The sequence below is a fragment of the Ictidomys tridecemlineatus genome, unplaced genomic scaffold (genome assembly GCF_052094955.1).
Source record: "Ictidomys tridecemlineatus isolate mIctTri1 unplaced genomic scaffold, mIctTri1.hap1 Scaffold_844, whole genome shotgun sequence".
Taxonomy (NCBI): Eukaryota; Metazoa; Chordata; class Mammalia; order Rodentia; family Sciuridae; genus Ictidomys; species Ictidomys tridecemlineatus.
The window spans coordinates 116,982-137,903 of record NW_027526095.1 but is presented as its reverse complement, the minus strand read 5'-3'; the positions used below and the strand labels follow the sequence as shown (position 1 = coordinate 137,903).

Sequence of the window (20,922 nt, the reverse complement as noted above, 5' to 3'; positions counted from 1 at the left end):
CTTACTCTGGCAAATTGCGCCGGCATCCTCATCGTGTGAGCAGCCGTAGACATCTTCGTCCTGCTCACACTGAGCCAGGGTGTCTTCCATTCCGCTGCACCTGACCCCTTGGATGAGGACTTCCTGCCCTTTATCTGGGTATGGCCCATATAAACGACCACTGGGGGTCTTCTTGGCTGCTCCACAGCCCAGCTCCCGGCACAGCACGGCCACATCCTTCAGGTCCCAGCCGTCATCACACACGGTGCCCCACTGGCCGTTCCGTTCCACCTCCACTCTCCCTTCGCAGCGGTGGGGACCCCCCACCAGCCGCACTCTGGATGTCTCTGCAAAGAGACGGGAGGTTGGATGGAGATGCGGGAGGAGGGCAGAGGATGCTCAGGGACACCTCCACCCTGCACAGAAGGTGTGGGGAGTAGGGGACTAGACAGGAGGGGTCAGAAGGGAAGGGGAGGGAGATGCACTGGGGGACCCCATTCCTGAGTTCTGATTCTACCGCATCTTTAATTGCACCCTACCAAGAAATCCCCCTTCAAGGACCCAGACCTGACGGTAGCCTTTCACGCTGAAGATTAAGGGAAAGATCAGTCAAAGAGCCAGCAGAGTTGTGAGACTCTGATGGTCGGAACCAGGATAATCCATAGAGATACCATGTCCACCCCTGTACTCCACAAAGGAGGGAAAGGGTCCTCATGGAAGCGATGATCCGGTGGTCACACTGTCCAACAGTGAAAGCCCAGGACAGATCAGCTCCAAGTACTTAACTAGAGGATTTCGGGGGTCCAGGTGGGAGAGAGGCACCTCAGAGCCTCCGGACAAGTTCTGAGGAATGAGAACTCTGGGTATGGAAAAGATGAAGAGAAATTCTTTCACTTCCACCACCGCACAGAAGTGGAGGAGAAATGGCTGTGTCGAGTGACGAGGAAAGAACTCATCAGACATTGAATATTTGCTAAGCACCTACCACGTGTGGGGTATTGTCTTATGAACTCAGAGAACAGTGATGAACAAGACAGAGAGGACTTCTGTCCCCCAAGAGCTGATATTTAGAGGCTTAAAACAATCTCACCAAGTCTACGGTAGCCTCAAAGCAAGAGAGCAGAGAGCTGAATTTGCCACAGCTTTGTGTAACGGGACCATTAACTGAGAGACATGTCTGGGGTTCTAGAAGATGTCACATTTGGACTTGTGGTCTCTGCCCTAATGGAATATGAACAGCTTAATAAGGGCCAATGTGGGTCACATGACTCCTGAGGAGCAGACTTCCCACTTCCTGTCTTAACTCTACACAGACTCCCCAGAACATGAAATCAACCCAGAGGAGTGGTTAAGTGAGAAAACTCCAATATGACTGAGTTTTAAACTACAGTGAGAAGTTCATGTCTGGTTTATTGATTTGTTTTTGCTTCATTTCCTTAATTGGTGGTGGGGAAACGGATATAAAGAATGAAGATTAGTTGGAAACGGTGGCACACACCTGTAAGCCCAGCATTTTGGGATACGGAGGCAGGAGGATTTTGTTTGTTTGTTTGTTTGTTTGAGAGAGAGAGAGAGAGAGAGAGAGAGAGAGAGAGAGAGAGAGAGAGAGAATTTTAATATTTATTTAGTTTTCAGCAGACACAACATCTTTATTTTGTATGTGGTGCTGAGGATCGAACCTGGGCCCCACGCATGTCAGGCGAGTGCACTACGGCTTGAGCCACATCCCCAGCCCAATTTCAAAATTTTGAAAAGGCTGGGCACAGTGGCCCATGCCTATAATCCAGGCAGCTTGGGAGGCTGAGGCAGGAGGATTGTAGGTTCAAAGCCAGCCTCAGCAATTTAACAAGACCCTTAACAACTCAGTGAGACCCTCTCTCAAAATAAAAACTAAAAAGGGCTGAAGATGTGTCTCAGGGGTAAAGCACCCCAGCGTTCAATCCCCCAGGACCAAAAAGAAAAATTAAACAAGGATGGCGACGTATCTCAGTGACACAGCACTCCTGGGTTCAATCCCTAGTACTGAAAAAAGAAACTAGAGATAGAATTTAAAATCATTTTAAAAAGTTTAAAAAAAAGGTTTATACTTTTTACACATTTGAATTTAAAGCTTACTTATCTGAATAAAATATAATTCAAGAGAGTCACCCAGAAATGGCTTTGGGGTCATTGGATCTAGATTAGAGTCTGGATTGTTATTATTGTGTACTCTGGAAAGAAGCTGCCTTCAGAATTCTACACAGGTTATCGTTTTATTTTGGATTGTAAAATTCTCACTTTCAATGAATTTTTATTTTTTTTCCTTCTTTTTTGGGGGGGTGAGGTACCAGGGATTGAACTCAGGGCCACTCGACCACTGAGCCACATCCCCAGCCCTCTTTTGTATTTTATTTAGACACAGGGTCTCCCTGAGTTGCTTAGTGCCTCGTCTTTGCTGAGCCTGGCTTTGAACTCTCCATCCTCCTGCCTCAGCCTCCGGAGCCAATGGGATTGCAGGCATGCACCACCACGCCTGGCCTGAATTTTCAGTTTCTATGAAGTAGACAAGAGCAGTTCCCAGGAAAGAAGAAATAAGCAGTGATGGCAATAGTAATAACAACCACCACCACAACAAAAGAAATTCAGCTGGAGGAAACAGAAGAGCTGGGAAAAGATGTGCAAGGAAAGAGTTGAGGGCTCCCCAGGGCGCGTGCCCGACACTAGCCTGCTTTATCAGCACAGAGCTCGAGAGAGACCCAGGGGTGGAGAGCAACATCCGGGGGAAGGAGGAGGCTGTGACAAAAACAGTTGTCCTCCCACACTGGCAGTGAGGGACAGCCCTGAAGACCAAGAAAAAAGAGCAAGTAATTTAAGCTTCTGGACAAGATCCCAGAAGGGGAACTCTAAGGAATCAAATTGCATCCATCAGGGCAGAATCAGCCACACCAATAGCAGATTTTGTAGCTGCCTCTCTCTCTCTGGCAAAGCCACCACCACCCAGTGAAAGCACAGACTGGAGGAACGGTGCAAAAGCAGCTGGTAATCCACAAACAGCCTCCTTGGCTTTGGGCGGTCACAGCCTTCCACTCCTGTATACTCATTCCACGCTCCCTTGCTCTCCTTGGGTGCACAGGGGTATATCGCCCAGATTCCTCCAGGAGGCAGCCGGTAGAGGCTGAGCTGCATCCTGCCCTCTACTTGTGAAGTCATGAACTTCACAGAAGCTGACGCATTTCTAATTCAAAAGTGCCAGGAAGTCTGGGAGGAGGACTGGATGTGCTGGAACCCATCAGGGCGCGAGAAGTTCATTGCTGGGTTACCCCCCCCAGCCAGTGAAATGCCTCTGGGCTTGAAATGAAGCTATCTCGGGTTTTTTAGGGGATGCTGGCCAAGCTTCTCTGGCCACAGAGGCCAAGTGGGGAGAGAGGTTCGTTGGCTGGATAAAAACCATTCAAACCATTCTGGGCTCTGGAGTGGAAATCCACCCACACAAGACTGACAGAGTGGGATGGGAAACCTGAAAAGAAAGGTACTCAGCCTGTTTGGGACCATGGTCTCTTTTCATAGCCCAGGAACCTTCAAAATCTCCCCTCTCCTAATCCTAGAGGCCTCCCCGTCAGGACTCTTCCCCCCACCCCACCCCACCCCTTGGAAGTCTTACCTAAGAGGCCGGGTCCAGCGAACATGACTGAGGGGAGGAAAAAGAGGAAGTGAGTGAGACCCTCGAGTACATTTCCAGGGCTTTATTTTTAAAAATAGAACTCTCTAGAAGGCCCTTGCCAAACTTAAGGCAATAGATAGGGAACCTCCAAGATCCGTCCAGTTGTCACCTTCTCGTCCTGGGTCACAGTGTCCTTTGATGACCGCCCTCAGAGAACACTGGACACTGACTAGAAGCCAGAGGCCAATTCTGTCACAGTTGGCCCGGCCCTTTCCCACCACGGTGGTGTTGCTTCCAGCCCAGGTGAGGATCGGAGGGTCATAACTGCTGGAGTAGAAGTGTGGTAATGCACCCCCTTAGCTCTGCAGAAAAGAGCCCTGGGGCCCCCTGGAAAGATGCCCTGGTGGGGAAAGTCAAGGTTGCAGAGGGGCAGGGCAGAGAGTGGAGGGGAGTGGCGGGATCTGTTCAAGGACACCGCGTTCAGACTGGAGTTAGCCAACTCCTTCTTTCAAAGGCCAGATACTAAATATTTCAGGCTTTGAGGCCACAGGGTCTCTGACACAGCTATTCAGCTCTATCTTTACAACATGAGAGTCGCCATGTCCTTGTGGATACATGAACCCAGTTGTGTTCCGATACATCTTAATGTATGGAGACACAAATTTAAGTTCCATGTATTTTCATGTGTCATGAAATATTAGACTTTTTTTAAAAAAAAAATTTCCCCCACTGTTAAAAAATATAAAAGCCATTCTCAACGGGTAGGCTGTAGGTTACTGACTATAGATTAACAGGTCAGAAGCAGCTCAATGTTGAGTTTGGAATCTCCACATTTAAGCATCCAGTACATCTTTGGAACATCAAGCTTCTTCCTGTGAGATCTCCGTATAGTTGGATTCTTTTGTCCGATAGGCTCCCTCTTAGTGCTGTAAAGAATTCTGAACCCTGTGACCTTCAGTAGTCCCTGAGACCTTGGTATTTGCGACTGAAGAATTCACCCCCTCAATAGGTTTATGAAAGAGTGACTGAGAGTCTGTGGAGCTCCATCCTCGGGCTTTCCAGGCAGAACCAAATATTTCAGTGGTTAACCCTGAAATATTTTCTTCTCTTAGTTTCCAGACTCTTTCTCATGAATCCCATGCCCTCCATCTTTCTCACATGGCCACTCTCAGACTCGGTGAAGTCTTGTCTACGACTCTGGGACACTCAAGGCGATATTGTACATATGTGATGAGCTGTTGCATAACCTCCCCCACAGAATTACACAGGGGGAGGAAAGTGTGAAGCCCGGTGTGCAGGTGCAAATGCGGGGTAGCTAGTGAGTAACTGGGAGCTCCTCCACAGGGTCAATAGCTGCAATAGCAGCTGCAGACCAGAAAGACTCCATGAAGGAGACCGGCCTGCAGGTGAGCTTGGGAGAGCCAGCAATGCACCCTGAGAGGCAGCATCAGCTGTCGGGTGCAGTGGGAAATGCAGGGATGCTAAATATGGCAAGTGCCCTACACAGGACACCCGAGTGCTACGTTGAAAGACTGTGGGCTTCAGCAATGCCTAGGTCATCAAGACAATAAAAATGAATGTGATCAACGAGGATAGAGGTTTATCCCATGCTGTTAGATGCCCTGTATTAGTTATCATATGAAACATCTCCTTTAAAAGAAAAAAAAAAAACTCTGAGAAACATAACATTAGTCTTACTGTATAGATTAGGGAGGTTTCAGAGAAATATGGTAATCTTCAAATTCACAAAGCTAAGAATTTGAAGAGCCAGGAGGGCTGGGGCTGCAGCTCAGTGGCAGAGTGCTTGCCCAGCACGCATAACGCCCTGGGTTCATAGTCCCAGTACAAGGAAGGAAGGAAGGAATCCAGGGGCCAGGACTAAAGCCTCCAGATCATTCATGCTAATTTGTAGACTCGCCTAGGCAACGGGAAATTGGAGAAAATGAGAGAAACACTATGTGAAGCACCTTTCAGAGGAAATTAGACAAAATAGCCAATGAAAAGTGATTGTCTTATAGCAGTACCATCTTTCCTTGCTCTACCTGTTGCTACTTAGCATCTCACTCATTTGTCTTCTTATAATACTGTATTTGGGGGAAACAATGGAAAAGAGGAAGGGGAAAAATGTCATATATCTGTTGGTATAACTATGGGGCAATAGAAAAAAAAAATCTGGCCATTAAAATATAAATTGGGTATGGATCAAGGGGTTTTTAGGGCTTAGAATAGGTAGAGAAAGAAAGGAGAAAGCCATCCTTCGAAGATATTTGAATCTGGGCAGGGAAAAGATTCTCCTAATGAAATTTCCGGAAAACCCTAAAATGTAAACCTACCGAAGCAAAGGTACTCACCAAGGATCAAGGAGAACAGCGGAGCCATCCCTCAGGTTGAAGATGACGAACTGAAACGCGGCTGGTGATAAGTCCCCAGGCAGCAGCATTCAGTTTGGGCCCCAAGTGTGCTCAGAGTAGGAAGAGAGGCAGGTCCCCTGTGCTGCAAGAGCTGTATCAGATGACCAGAAGCCAGTGGACTCGAGGGACAGAAATGATAGAGCTGGACTTGCTGAATTCAGCATGTTCTAGATGAAGGAATGGGGCTGTAACGGGCAAAAAAAGATGCTGAAAAAAACAAACAAACAACAAGAACAAAACCAGTCTGTCATGTCCTGATTCTGCTGCAAGTTTAGCTCCAGCCATCTCTGCTCCTGCCCCTTGCCCTTCCACAGAAAAAGGGGAGTGACCGAGTGTGGCCCTCTCTCATTAGAAGGTCAGATAATGCCTAGTCTCTAAGGATGATTTTGGGGGGAAGTAGGAGAATTTAGATTTATTTCATAAAAGTCATCGAATAAATGCAGAGATCCCCTTGGAGCCACAGTAGAGTCCAGGTGGTGATGTCAACCTGCAGAGTTGGCTTTCTTACCCTCACATGGGCTTCCCCACACTGGCCAGAGGGTCCAACAGGTCTGCCCTGCCTCTGTGCTTGTGCCCATCTTTCAAAACTGAGTGGCAACAGGTCCCTGTGGTGATGGGCTTCCTGATCACTGGACTCAGCTCCAGTGTTCTTTTTTTTTTTTAACTTTATTTGTTTATTTAATTTGTTTAAGTGGTGCTGAGGATCGAACCCAGTGCCTCACACATGCTAGCTAGGCAAGCGCTCTACCGCTGGGCCACAACCCAGCCCCTCAAGTGTTCTTTACATCTATGATGGACAGAGATTGAGTAGCAAGACCCTCAGCGTTGCCAGGGCCCCGCTGCCTTGTTGTATTATTCAGCCGAGCTTGAAAAGTGATTCAACTCCATTAGTTAAACATTTAATGCCACATGCTGACACAACCCCTGCTGTATCAAGCAGGGTCATTGTCCCTCTACTGTGGAATATCTTAGGTTCTTTGTAATACTCAGGTCACTTGACACAATGCTTGGTTCATTGCAGGCATTCATTTTTAAGCCTGTATTTCTTATTTACTTCTCTTATGTTCAAGAAAAAGTTTGGAGCAGCCTTGAGTGCCCGGTGACATGCTAGGTAGGGGGAGTATATGGATGAATGAGGTATAGTTTAGCACACCAGAAGAATAAGGATGAGTAATTGCAATCACACGCAAAAACTACTGTGAGACTGGAAAGTATAAGATGCTTTGCAGACACAGTGGGAAAAATGATTACCTCTGCTTGGAGATAATTGGAGAAGAGTTCACTAAGAGCAGGAGTTAAAGGTGAGTAGAGTGGATAGTCAGAATAAAATATATATATTTTATTATATATATATACATATATATATATGCAATGCATATGCAGATAAATGCAGCATTATCCATCTAAGGAATGACAGGTGGTTTGGAATGAATGGATCACGGCCTGATTGGTGCTCAGGGGTCATGGGTTATTGTTTAGTGGTGTTATGGAAGATATATTATAAATGGGTTTGTAAATGCTAATTACTCACATTCTTCCCTCTCTAGTTTCTGTTTCAATGCAGTAACAGACGCAGAATTTAGAAGAGGCTCAAAATAGCAGCTTTACTATTTGATGAAGCCAAATTAGGCGGCAACTGGAATCCAAGATCCTATGCATTCGGCTCCATCCTTTAGGAGCATGATGTGGACAACTGACTTTACACTTGAAGGATGAAAGCCTTCATATGACCTGTGAGCAGACAAGCCCAGGTCTCATGATACGGAAATATATTTCTCCCCCTCTCACTTGGACAATTGAGTGAAAGAAGTGGGAAGGAAAGATAAAGCACTTTGCCCCAATAAAATATTTTACAGGGGTTGGGGATATAGCTCAGTTGATAGAGTGCTTGCCTTGCATGCACAGGGCCCTAGGTTCGATCCCCAGCACCGAATATATATATTTTATTTATTTGTTTGTTTATTTATTTATTTATTTATTTATTTATTTATTTATTTTACTGACAGAGTCAAGAACATTAAGAAAGGGAAAGGAAGCCTCTGTAGCTGGAAAGGACATGATCCCAGAGGACATAAAGGACTAAAGGGTGTTGTGCATGTCAGAGCATGTGATCTGGCTATACAGCATGTAGGAGGACGTGGAATGGAGGTAGAGCCTAGGGAGTCACAGAGACCCAGGAGGAGAGCACTCTGTACCAGTCAGAGGTGCAGAGGAGATCTCAAACAGAAGGTATGAGACTTGCCCGACCGTCACGGTGTCTGGGGGTGAAATGGGCAGTAAGTCGCCTCATGTGAGCCAGGGAGGCTGTATTAGGCTAGAAGCTTCTAAAATGTAGCGAAGCTCTGAAATAAGTACTCAGAGGAAAAGGGGCCCTAGATAAAGACCAGGAGAAATTAATCCACTTTTCAGCATTGGGTTGTAAAGCCTGCATTGTGGGTGGCATCATAAAACCAGGGCTTCCAGCTGAGGCACCAACACAAGTGGTTTCAAGGCTGCGTGAAGCCAGCAGGTGGGTTGCTACAAAGGGAAATCAGAAGCCCTGGAGAAAAGGACTTCAAGGAGGCAGGACTTGGGGAAAGAAGAGCATTGGGAAGTTCAAGGTCACGGAGGTGGCTCAGAGCCTGGAGAAGGCTGTTCAAGGTTTTAGAGGAGGAGCAGTTCCGGGCTATGAGAGGCCCAGCCAGGGGAGTGGAGGAGAATGAAGACGGAAGATTCAGGAGTGGAGAGGCTCAGGGAATGGAGAAGGGGTTCTCAGGAAGAGATTTGCCCAGAGAAGGGAGCTGGGCCAGGGGACACAGACTGACGGGGGAAGCTCAAAGCTGTGTGCTGTGGACAATTATGACAGCAACTGAAGCCACTCTCTCTGATACTGTCATGAAAGCAAGCTCCACGTCCTGCTGGACTGGCATCAAGGTGAAATCCCTCCGGCAAATAGTGGTGACCATTGATAGTGGGCTTCGTGAGAACAGTGCAGAACATCTGGGTTGTTCCCTCTGAATAGTCCCTGCGCCCGGCACGCCCTAAATGGTTGACAGTTCCATGAATGCCTGAAGAGTGACCAGGCGGAGAGCATCGGTGAGCCCACAGCTGTACCAAAAATGCCGTCTCTCGGCCCTGCCCTGCTGTCTTCTACGGTCCGCTGGGACTGACGTCCTGAGACGTTTATCAGGATAACGGGGCGTCTCCTGGAGGAGCTTTCTAGGAGCAATTGACCCATAGTATTTTGCAACTGTACATGTTGCAGTCACATGCATGGCCTGTTAATAGGCACTCCATTACTTATGGCTGGTTGATTATTATTAATATTTTAAATCATCAAATTTCAGGGCTGTTTATTGCAAAAGATTCTAATCACTCCTAAGAGGCGCTAATGACTTCTTAAAACGCCAGCAGTGACCCTGTCATTCTGGAGGCCCTTGTGGATGCTGAGGACAGACAGGATAGGACTGTGGTCTCCCCCGGGGGCACAGGAAACTCATAACTGTCTCCTCTTTGACAGGTGTTTGCAATGAGGGGTCCAGGAGGAAGGAGGACAGGTGACAGTAGTACAAAGAGTGGACTCCACAGGGAGGAAAACCTATCAGCCTGGCTGTCCACTCTGCATCCAGCGAGCTGTCTATGTCCTGCTGGCACGAAAACTGGCCTTCACGGTCCTCGTGTTCCCAGTGTGTTCCATCCTGGAACTTCAAGCTGTACTTTTCTGGACTTAACTGGAATCATCCCTAAACAGAAGCGTTAAGCACAGAGGCCAAGCGCCTGGACGTTGGAGGTGGGCAGACCCGATTCCAGTTCACTTCAGTCACTTTCCAGCTGTGTGACCTCCAACAAGATACTCTGACCCATTCTTGGAACTTTGGTTGCGTAGGATTTATACTTTTTTTTTTTTTGCTAAGATGATCAGTTTTCATTTCTGCCTTTTACTAAATATACATTTAACTAATTTAATCTTGCTTAATCCACCTTTGTGTTCCTCTTTTCACTGGAAATTCAAAAGTGATAGCAAAGCAAAGGGTTCACACGTTGGCACCTCAGAGAAGCACCAAGCAGGCGAGGCTGCCCGCCTCCCAAGGTGGCTTGGCCTTGCACTGGGCCTGCGTGCTCCAGGGCAGGGCTGCCCTGCTCCTGAATTTAGACTTCATGAAAGATAAAGCCCAGATTAACAGTCCACATTCTGATCGTGTCAGAACAAATGGCTCAGCATAGGGCCATGGGAAGAGAGGCAAGAGGAGCTTTCTGAGAAGTTGGCCCCCGACTGGGAGGTGTCCCTGAGGTTACTGGACCTTACTGCACTATGCTGCTCCGGCCTGGAGGGGGTAGGGGTTGTACCAGTGGTGACATGAGAGTCCCCTAAGGAGTCACATGCACAGCTCACCCTGGTGATTCCTCCCTAGCCTTGGGCATACTGAGCCATAAAATTCCAGTCCCTCCTCACCGAGGGGTTGACTTGCATGACCAAGTGGACGGTCTCTGTGTACCCAGCCCTGAGTCCTCTTCTTCAGGGTCTGCAGATCCCCTTCTGCGTCTGCATCATTCCTGTTGCCTGTGACCTGGGCAGGAACAGCTTCCCTTTCAACTCCTCCCTCTGCTTTTATTAACCAAAGCGTGGTTGGAAATGGAAGAGAAGGCAGAGATGGGAAGGATGTCTGAGAGCATGCAGGCCAGGAAGAATTCAAGACAGTGAAAGACTAAATTTCCAGTTGCTCTGAGGCTTGGAATTCAAGCAGTGGAGTGCTGCGTCTCAGCAAAGGGGTTGAAAGACAGGATTCACTGGGGTTCAGTATTGGACAGAGTCTCCTAGAGACTCAGGAATTAGGGTCCTTGAACAAAGAACCAAGCTGGTTGTAGCGGTATCCCAGCAGCTGGTTCATCACAGAGGGGAGGGACCACACACACACACACACACACACACACACACATACACACACACACACACACACACACACACACATACACACACACACACACACACACACACACACAGAAACATAATGAACAAATTTGGCTGGAAAAACCTATAGAACAGAAAAGCAGCTTCAGCTGATCCAGAACTGAGCTGATCCAGAGGCTGCCCAGTGAGCTGGTATTTGAAAAGCAGCCTGCCTTTCTCAGTTGGCAAGTGCAGAACTGGGGCAGGAGCCATGCTGAGGAGGCAGGAGCCTGGGAGACCACAGCACACGTCGCCATGTTGTCTCAGCCCCTACTGCGTGGCCTGTGGTGTACCTAGAAGAACATAAGTGAAGCAGGCACAGAGAAGATTGTCCCCATGGGGATTCAAGTCAGAGAGACCGAGAGGAGAGCAACTCACTTCCTTTGAATTCAATGATCAACTGAAGAGAGTGAGGAAACTGAGCAGGTGGGCGTGAATACCCTTGGGGATGAAGCCAGGAAGGGTTCTATTCATGGCAGTGGAAGGTTCCAGACCCTTGGAGGACTGGCTCCCCTGCTCTGGCAGTAGAACTCTTGGGAGGCTTCTGAGATCCAGACTTTCAGCAGAGATGAGCCTCTGCCTGCTCCCAATCCAGATCTGCTGATCCCATCTCTCTAGACTAGATTCTACCCAGCCTTGTTAGAGCTCTGTCCCAGCTACCGAAGCTCCCCACTCTGAACTCTGCAGCAGCCCCCCTGGGAGCGCACCCACCTGGTCTGTCGGGACCAAACTCCAACAGACAGTACTTTCCATGTGCTTCCTCAGTGGAGAGAATTTTTTTGTTTTCATTGAGAATCGTGTGTGTGTGTGTGTGTGTGTGTGTGTGTGTGTGCATGCACACACACGCACGCTGATTGGTCTATGGATATAAAACCTGTTGGACAAGGAGAAAGGACAGCAGCCTGTGAACATCCCGCCAGCTTTATTCTCAGAACTCTCAAAGTTGGTAATAAGATTTTCAATGAAGCATCATTAATTTAACCATAGCTACTGATTATCTCCTGGGCATCAGGCACTGTCCTTGGCTGTCGGAAGGAGGAGGATATGAGTTCAAAATAAATTAATGGCAATCTTTTCTTTTAAGACCCAAGTACCACATTTTCAATGCTGCAGTATAAATTTAAAAATTTTAAGAAAATTTTTATCCATAGTTCCTGTTATATTCCTATAATTATTAATACAGCCTCCATACTTAATGTTTGCTTAATATTAATACTTGATCCATCATTTACTATTACATTACTAATTATATGTAATATGATTATGATTTATAATTGGTTTAACATTGTAATTGCTATTATTTTTAATTACTATTCTGTTTTGTTTATTTTTATTTGTTCTAATTAGTTGTACGTGAAAGTAGAATGCATTTTGACATATCATACACAAGTGGAGTACAACTTCTCATTCTTCTGGTTGTACCCAATGTAGAATCACACTGGTGGTATAATCATATATGCATATAGAGTAATAATGTCCAATTCATTCTACTCTCTTTCCTACCCCCATATCCCCTCCCCTCCCTCCACTCCCCTCTGTCTAACCACAAGTACATCTATTCTTCCTTAGCCTCCACCCCGCTATTGTGTGTTAGCATCCGCCTATCAGAGAAAACATTCGGCCTTTGGTTTGGGGGGATTGGCTTATTTCACTTAGCATGAAATCCTCCAGATCCATTAGTTTACTTGCAAATGCCAGAAGTTCATTTTTCTTTAAGGCTGAGTAATATTCCATTGCGTATACATAACCTTTGTCACTTGAAAATTACCAGTAAGTTGAAAACCATGGCATAAAGTAAGCTCAGTAATATAAGTCCCTTCTGTAAATGGGGGCAAGGGATAAAACTCTCTGTGGATATAGATAAATTTAGCTGTAGATTCAGACACAGACCAAAGAATAGACACTGCTATCTTATATCTTGCTGGAAAAGAATCAAGATTCAATTTCAGTGAAACTGAGACTAGGTAACTTTGGAAAGAATTGAAATGCTTAGTGGGGATTTATTTGGTGTTTGTCACTGTTGTGAGGAGCTAATGTAGATTCTCATTTCTCCACTATAAAAATCTTGAGTATGTCTCTTAGTCATAAGTATGATTTTTCAAATGATCTTCGTTTGGGCAGAAGCACCAAAACCTGGAACAATAAGTGCTAGAACATTTGTGCAAGACTTATTTAAAGAGTTAAATGGGTTACTGCCATCATTACTAGCTCCTCTTGCACATCTGTGCTTTATAATACCAAGAATTCATCAAGTAATAAGAAATATGTAACAGGGAATTTCTTTAAGTAGAGTTTTTAGTGTACTGTTTACTTTCTTTTTCATTCCCCCAAATAAACTAAGAGAGGAATCCAGATCATCCATGAGAAAGTTTCACATGTGTCCCCTGGAGTTTGAGGGCCATGGACCGGTCCTTGGCTCACATTTGCAAATGTCTGAAGGTGACAGTCTGGAGCCATACTGGAAGCAGCCTGTGCACTAAGATTTCAGCTGGGAAATCTGTGTGTTTTTCAGGGTTTCACGTGTACCACTGGATTATTTCGAAGGTGACCACACTGAGAGGACATCTAGGAGGGAATCTCCACAGGAATGAGGAATACCCGGAAGAGCAAGGGAGTAACAAGTAGCTGGCTGGAGGAGACGTCATTGCATCTGGGACCTGCAGGTTCAGGTGGACAAGTCTCTAAAGGAGCTGCAAAGATACTGCTCAAGAGGAAGAGGCAGCCGTTGGACATGGGCCCTGCCCAGGGGGCACCAGCCCACTGTAACAGCCGCTCACAGAGGACTCTACCCTTTGTCATAAACGCTCCCATCCTGTCCCCACTTCTTGAACACCACCCATCCCCAAATAGCAGATCATGAGTTCGCAAGGAAGTGAAGCAAAGAGAGAGAGGAAACAAACCCCACCCCCTCTTTCCTTGCTTCAGGTTTCCAAGAAGTCAGCCCTGAGCTAAGAGAGGGCAAGGAAGGCTGTCACGTGGGGAGGCCGAGGTTTAGAATGAACCAGACTTATTCTTTTGACTTTCTTTCTTTTATTTTCTCTTTCTTTGGGGGGGAGGTTGGGTGGGTACCAGGGATTGAACTCAGGGGCACTCGACCACTGAGCCACTCCCCAGCCCTTTTTTTGTATTTTATTTAGAGACAGGGTCTCCCTGAGTTGCTAGATAGAGGTGCAAAGGAGACAAAGTCCAAGAAGATGATCGTTTGGCTCCCATTCGAGATAAAAATAAAACTCACTTAGGCTAATAAATGTTTGTCTTGCAGACATCTGTGGTTTGATACTGCTTACATCAAGGGTCTTAATATCAGGTGTCTGCGGGAGATAGAGTAAGATTATGTGAGGCTTATTCACAACTCAGATGTGCAAAGAATCGACACTTTCATTCTTATCTGTGGCCAAGGATATCTTATTTTTGAGTTTCTACCCTTGCTGATGTCTTAAGAAAATGTATGCAATTAAATACATAAATAAAAGGAAATGATGGCCTATTAAATAGGCCTGAGACTTGGCTAATTTTAAATGGTCTCTTTTATCCAAATTCAGCCTCTTTTGCATACATATTCAGTGAATTCCAAATTTAAACTCCCCAAAGCCCTGTTTTATCTTTGTTTTGTTTATTAAGATGACAGGTGGAAGTAGAAGAGAGATCTTGAGAGGGAGACCACAGGAGAGAGGCTGCCTTCCTCTGGAATGGAGGGGCCTGTCGGCAGTGAGCTTCCTCCCTGGGGTCCCTGGGACTTGGGTAGCCTGGTTTCATCCCTGGACACACCGGATTGGCTCCTGCTTAGTTCTGAATAATTCTGTCCCATCTTTTTCTGGGGTATTTGGCAGATACCCATGGCCCATATCTGTTATAGCTACATGTGCCTCAAATTATAATTCTTTGTTTCGTACTCTGTAGCCTTTTCATCCAAACCACAGGCTTCTGCCCAGACACAGGCCTTCTCATTCTCTCTGTGCTGCTACTGGATCTCTGGAAAGAGCTGGGTCTCTGATATGCTCTGCCTTGACCCATTTATTCCGCATCCTCCTCTGTACCTGCTATCTTGTGGACGCCATGATGGATGTGGCAAGGGTGTGGTGCTGCCTTGCAGATGCCATGATGGATGTGGCAAGGACAGTCATCTCCTTGAGTGAGACTATGTGAGACCGTAATGTGTTCTAGATGGGCACACAGCTAGGAGCCTAGTGAGAAAGATACGTATTCTTCCAGAGTTGAAGCCTCCCCAAGCCTGGGGTGGGGATGGAAGGAAAGAAAGGGAAGGTGAAGAGAGAAAAAATGGGCATCTCCCTCACCACACTTCCTCCTACTCTGCTCTGTGTGTCTTATAGATGAGATAAGTCAAGGTTCTCAAGTAGAAAGGGACAAATACTGGGCTTCTAGAAAATCCAACTAATCTGAGAAAGTCAGCTACTCTGTGTTTATACGATAAATTGACCCATAGTTTTAAGATTTTTTTTAGTTGTATTTTATTTATTTACCTTTTATGTGATGCTGAGGTTACAACCCAATGTCTCACTCATGTGAGGCAAGTGCTCTGCCACTGAGCTACAGCCCCAGCCCCAACCATATATTTTTATATCATAAGAGTAGAGCAAGAGAGCTGAGAACAAGAGGAACTTTTCAGACATTGAAGAAATTTTCAGAGGCCCCATGCTCAGGGACTTTGAACATCATTGCTGGGTTCTGGCCCATGTCTGTCCCCCAGCTCAGGTGAACTTTGTCCCAAGAGTCACCAGGAAGCTTCATGAACACAGACTTATGGTAATGAGATGATGAGGCAGGACTCCCATTTTCAAATGCAAGGAAAAGTCAAAAAGTGAATTTTAGGTACAAAAAATAGAGAGACTTGCAACTCTATGACTTCTGTGACCCGCTTGTGTTTATTTCCACTTAACTGTTGGCAGATTTTAGCAAAGTAAGAAATACAATAAACAGTTTTCAAGGCCAATGAGAACATTTCTTTTGACTACCTGAAAAAAACTGATCGCATTTGGAAAATCCAATGCATATCAGTGAAGGTTGATTTAAAAACACCATGTACCAGACAGTCGAGTAGGAAATAGAAATAGGAAGATAAATATGATACCAAATCTGCCCTCAAGAAGGTGACAAACAGTGGATAAAACTGGGTTCATAAATAACAGGTTACAGCAAAAGAAAACTTGGGACACTGCTAAAAAGTATTTGTGCAAGACAGAGAAAGGGGCGTGGAGTCTGGTTAGGAGTGGTCCCTGAAGGATGGGTAGAGCAGCAACAGGGTTGCATGAGGGCAGGGCCTTTCACCCTTGAGGAAGGGCCTCATCAAAACCACACACGGGCAGAAGCTTAAGTATTCATAGGGAGCGAGGAGGTGAGAAATGTGAGTCAAGTGAAGGATGTGGTGGGGGAGGAGTCTGGAGAGACAAAGAAAGCTTAGGTACAAGTTCCACGGAGTCTTCCATAAGGGCTCTGATAGTTGATTTGTCTGCAGTCATTAATGCTAGACTTCACGGAGAAATTGTGCAAATTAAGCCAGACTATCATTTGGCAGATTGTAGGGGGGATCAAAGGAAGTGATGTCCTTAAGGAACATTATAACAATCTGGAGAGAGACACTGAGGGCTTGCACTGATTAAAAAATGGAGAGAATCAACTGATGTCAACCGAGCCAGAAGGCTCTCGATAAAGCAAAATCATTCTCTCCATCAAGATAAAAATCTGAGACTCCACCTTTGGAGCTTCATTCATAGACTCAAATAATCAACAAGTGTCAAATCTGAAAGATATCATCTTTGCATTTACGTAGCTTTGACGGAAACTGAGATGCCAAAAGGGGTCAACTAATTCCTAGCCAGGCAATGTGTCTCTTGTTCCACTGATTCCTTTACTGTAGGAGTGTGACCCCCAGAAGCCAGCAGCCTGAGAGAGCTACCACGTTACACCATTTCCAGCTCACTTACCTCAGTGTAAAGGAGGCTTAGTTTCCATTCTTTTCTGAGGCTTTGGACAGACAAGAGCTTTTCAAAGAAAGGTTTAAATAACTAAGCAAGTAAAGAGATGAGGACAGAATGAGGACAGTGTGTGTATTAGTTTCGTGTGGCTGCTGTAACAAAGCACTAGAAACTAGAATGATTTTAAAAAACGATAGAATTTTATTATTTCTCAGATCTGTGATTAGAAGTCTGTGATTAGCCATCTGTGGGCGGTGTGTGGACTACATTGGCACCACAGCCTACTGAATAGGAACATCTGGTGTTTGGGAACTTCCTGTGGCAGTCCCACATACACGTGAATTTCTATTCAGCTCTGCCTGGTCCCACACAGCGCCGGAGACGGGGTGACCTGCTGTAGCCACACAGCCCCTCAGAGATGGGTGTGACCTGCCAAGATTTCAATCAACCTGCTGACGGCAAGACATCATGAAGCAAGACTTCACCGCTGAAACTTTATCTCTGCCTTTGAGATACCCGCTTAAATAAACCACGGGAGCCATTTTCTAATTGTCCAGTTCCTGCTGGGCTGAGTCTATCAGGCGCTCTGCTTTAAAACTATTTTTCTGACTCTGTGTCTTTTTTTCTTCACTAATTATTTCTGACTTATTTTCTCCAGTGGCTTACACCCTCCAGGGCAGGAAGAAGGACCCCCCCTGGCAAGATGCTGGCAGCCTCCCTAGAGAAGTCCAAGTTCAAGGTATTGACAGAGCCATTTGTCTCTGGATCCTCTAAAGAAGGATCCTTTCTGGCCCCTTCCAGTATCTGGTGTCTCCAAGAGTTTCTTGGCTTAAAATGTACCACTCCAGTCTCTGCCTCATTGTCACCTGGTGTTTTCCCTGCTATCTGTATTAAGTGTCTCCTTCTCATAAGGACACCGTTCTTATCAATTAGGCTACACTCTAATGATATCTTAATTACTTTTGCAAACCTGTGAGTCAGGGGTCAAACTTCAGCATATCTTTTGGGGGACATATAACTCAGTGGGGGTCTGGAAACAAAATTCTCTTACCACACACTTACTTTTTCCAGGTTGGAGCTAGCAGTGGGGACCGTGCACATCACTTATTCATGAAAGAAAAGGCAGAAGCCTGATATCAAAAGCTTCACCCTTTTTGCCACATCTGCAGAGGTCTGATCTGAAAGTCAGAGAGCAAGCCCACAGTGAACACTGTCTTCTCATCTGAGTAACCAAGAATAGCAACATGATTTACATGTTCCTGCAACTAAACAGAACAAGGACTGCTAGGGAAATCTTGGGGGAACTCTCTACTCAAAGAAATGAAACATTTTTATCCTTTCAGGGAATGATGATTTGAATTGTAGATGCACATGAATTAGTATTGATGTTTTTGTGGTGGCTGGTAACAACAGGGCAGTCTTTTTCCCCAGTTGAATGGAGAACATGACGAAGGCTCTAGGCAGCTCGCCTGGCATAATGCAGCCAGCAAGTCGACCTCAGATCTGACACATCTCCCTCCAAATTTGGAGGCTTTGATAATAATGTCTTGAGTTGGTAATGTCCATTTGCCAACTGCAAAATGCATTCTACCGAGTCTCACCTAGAGAGAGACACAGCAATGTTGGAGCCACATTCAGGGCAGGATCCAGCTATGGAGGCTCAGATCCGAAAACCTGTGTCCCCAAGGACTGGTTGGGCTCCCACCCACTCCAGGAGACTTCCTTCTTTGGCTTTTCTGTTTCTTCTAGGGTAAATCTGGAACGTAAACTGATCAATAAATCATTGTCACGGTGAAGCAGATAGTAATGGAAATAGCAAATATTTGTCAAGTCCTTAACAGGTGACTGACATTGTTCTAAAAGCTCTGCATGAATCAACAAACGCACTTAAACTTCACAATACAGGTTGCGTATCCCATACCTGAAATGCTTAGGACCAGAAGTGTTTCAGATTTTGGATTTGTTGGGACTTTAAAATATTTGCATATGCATAATGAGAGATCTCAGGGATATAACTCAAGTCTAAACACAAAATTCATTTCTGAATATATACCCTATACTAATACCCTGAAGGTAATTTTATACAATATTGTTAGTGTGCCTACATTTTGGGCTAAAACCTGTTTTCAGGTGGCAGGTTGCAGACAAATGCAGGCACACATACAACCTGTCACTTGAAAACAGGTGCAGAATTTCCTACACGTAGCATCATGTCACAGCTGAGTTTTGGACTTTGGAGCATTACAGATTTGGGAATTTGAGATTAGATGTGTTTAACTTGTTATTCTCATCTTTATTATTTTAAGGTAAGTAAAATTACTGAAATGACCAAGAGAATTTCTAGCCTTCTAGCAAGCCCACAGGGCAGATCCTTCCATATATTCAGGATTGGAGAAGAAAACTTAGAAATCAACTGGTCCAAAGCATGTACAGCTAGAGGAATGAGAAGTTGTGCTCCGTTTGTGTACTCTATGTCAAAGTGTATTCTACTGTAAAATTAATTAATTAATTTTAAAAAGTTATCTTTCCATGTGAAGAAGAACAGGGTTCATTATTCAATGAAGGAAAATACTGTTGATATTTGAAGGGTGGAAGAAGAGAGAGGGAAAAAATGTAAGAGATTTTTGAGGTAACGAGTCCTCTCCATTGCCCATTTCTAACTCTTCTGCACCCCTTGAAGTGAACCTGATTGTGGCTTCTAGCCTGTGACTCATGGATTAAGGGTTCTTGGTTTAATTCAAGTCCTTTATCTCCAAAGGGAAACTGGTCCAGAGACATGTAGTGACTTGGCAGATGTCACACAGTGATATGGTAGCACAGTTGCTCCTGGAGCCCTGGATCTTGATTCTCTCCAGCACATCGTGGTAGTAATCACCCACAACTTGGTACACAACACACAACCACAAGTGGATCTACCTGGCTTTGCCTTAACTGCCCAGTAAACAGCCAAATTCTAATGTAGAGGGAAAGTGGAGCATTGGTACAGAATTCTGAGAAAGTGACCGCAAATATCCACTTTTGACCCTCTCCTCTGTGTGTATTTCAGTCTTGCTTGCTTTTACACTGCTTCCTCTGAGACATTATACCAAATATTAACAGCTCTTTGATGGAAATTTTTATTTTCCTGTGTGCTCTTGGACAAGTTAGAAAATCTCAATGGAGATTTCTCATTTGAAAAGTAACTGGTATAAAGAACAAGAAAAACTCAAGCAAAACTCACTCTGCTAAGGTCTGTTGTCCTCTTTCCACTAGTCGGATTATTCACATAGATAACCTACACATAGTTCATGGAACATAAATTAAGCACTTTTTATTTTAACAAACTCTAAGGGAACAAAGTCCAGAGAGTGGAATCTTCTTGATCACTTATTCAGCCTCTATTCATGATTAAAACAGAACAACTCTCAATAAACTATAAATGAAAGACCTATCCTTAAGTTAGAAAAGAATAACAATGTGATCCTATATAACTTATGCAGATCAAGAAAGAATCAAAGAATTCTACCTCCTTGCCTTTATTCTACATTGTATCATCTGCGCTAATACAGTGCAATATCATAAGACAAAAGTGATAAAAGGCATAAAAACTGGGGAAGTTTTTTTAAAAAGCAAAAGTATTGTTATTTGAAAACAACATGGTTTTATTCATAGGAATCTAACCTTCTAAAATGAATAATTTAGCAAGGTTGGAGAACCTAAGACCAAAATACAAAATCAAATGGCTCTCAAAATACTAGGGAAAATATTGAAGATAACATTTCATAACAACATCATCATAATAACATCAAATTACAGGTATCTAGGAAACAATCTCATGAAATATGTACAAAACCTCTACTTTAATTTCTTAGAGAAATTAAAAACCTAAATCATGGATGGGTAGACTCAACAATGTTAAAAATGTCTATTCTCTCTAAATTTATCAAGATTCATTTCAATCCCTGTTGACATTTCAGCATGCTTTTTGAACATCTCAAACAGTGAGTTCTAAAATTTGTATAAATTTAAAGGCTTACAATATCCAAAATAATT

At 44.8% G+C, this 20,922-nt stretch overlaps 1 protein-coding gene and 1 long non-coding RNA gene across 6 annotated transcripts in view; one reads left to right on the top strand and one right to left on the bottom strand.

The window, feature by feature from the left end:
• LOC144374727 (CD5 antigen-like) overlaps positions 1-20,922 on the bottom strand; it is a 52,021-nt gene that overhangs the window by 6,069 nt on the left and 25,030 nt on the right. Inside the window, exons 2-6 of one of the 5 annotated variants that reach the window (XM_078037474.1) lie at positions 18,492-18,658; positions 17,953-18,068; positions 5,971-6,237; positions 3,620-3,646; positions 6-326 (exon numbers count right to left, since the gene is read on the bottom strand). In XM_078037474.1, coding sequence (XP_077893600.1) covers positions 6-326; positions 3,620-3,646; positions 5,971-5,998 — 376 coding nt within the window. In that variant the 5' untranslated portion in view covers positions 5,999-6,237; positions 17,953-18,068; positions 18,492-18,658. The remainder of the gene's footprint in view (positions 1-5; positions 327-3,619; positions 3,647-5,970; positions 6,238-17,952; positions 18,069-18,491; positions 18,659-20,922) is intronic. The other 4 variants (XM_078037470.1, XM_078037475.1, XM_078037472.1 and 1 more) reach the window with 4 other exon arrangements.
• On the top strand, positions 8,250-9,985 carry LOC144374724 (uncharacterized). Its single transcript, XR_013434053.1, has 2 exons — positions 8,250-8,943; positions 9,530-9,985. It is a non-coding gene; the product is annotated as an uncharacterized LOC144374724 (long non-coding RNA).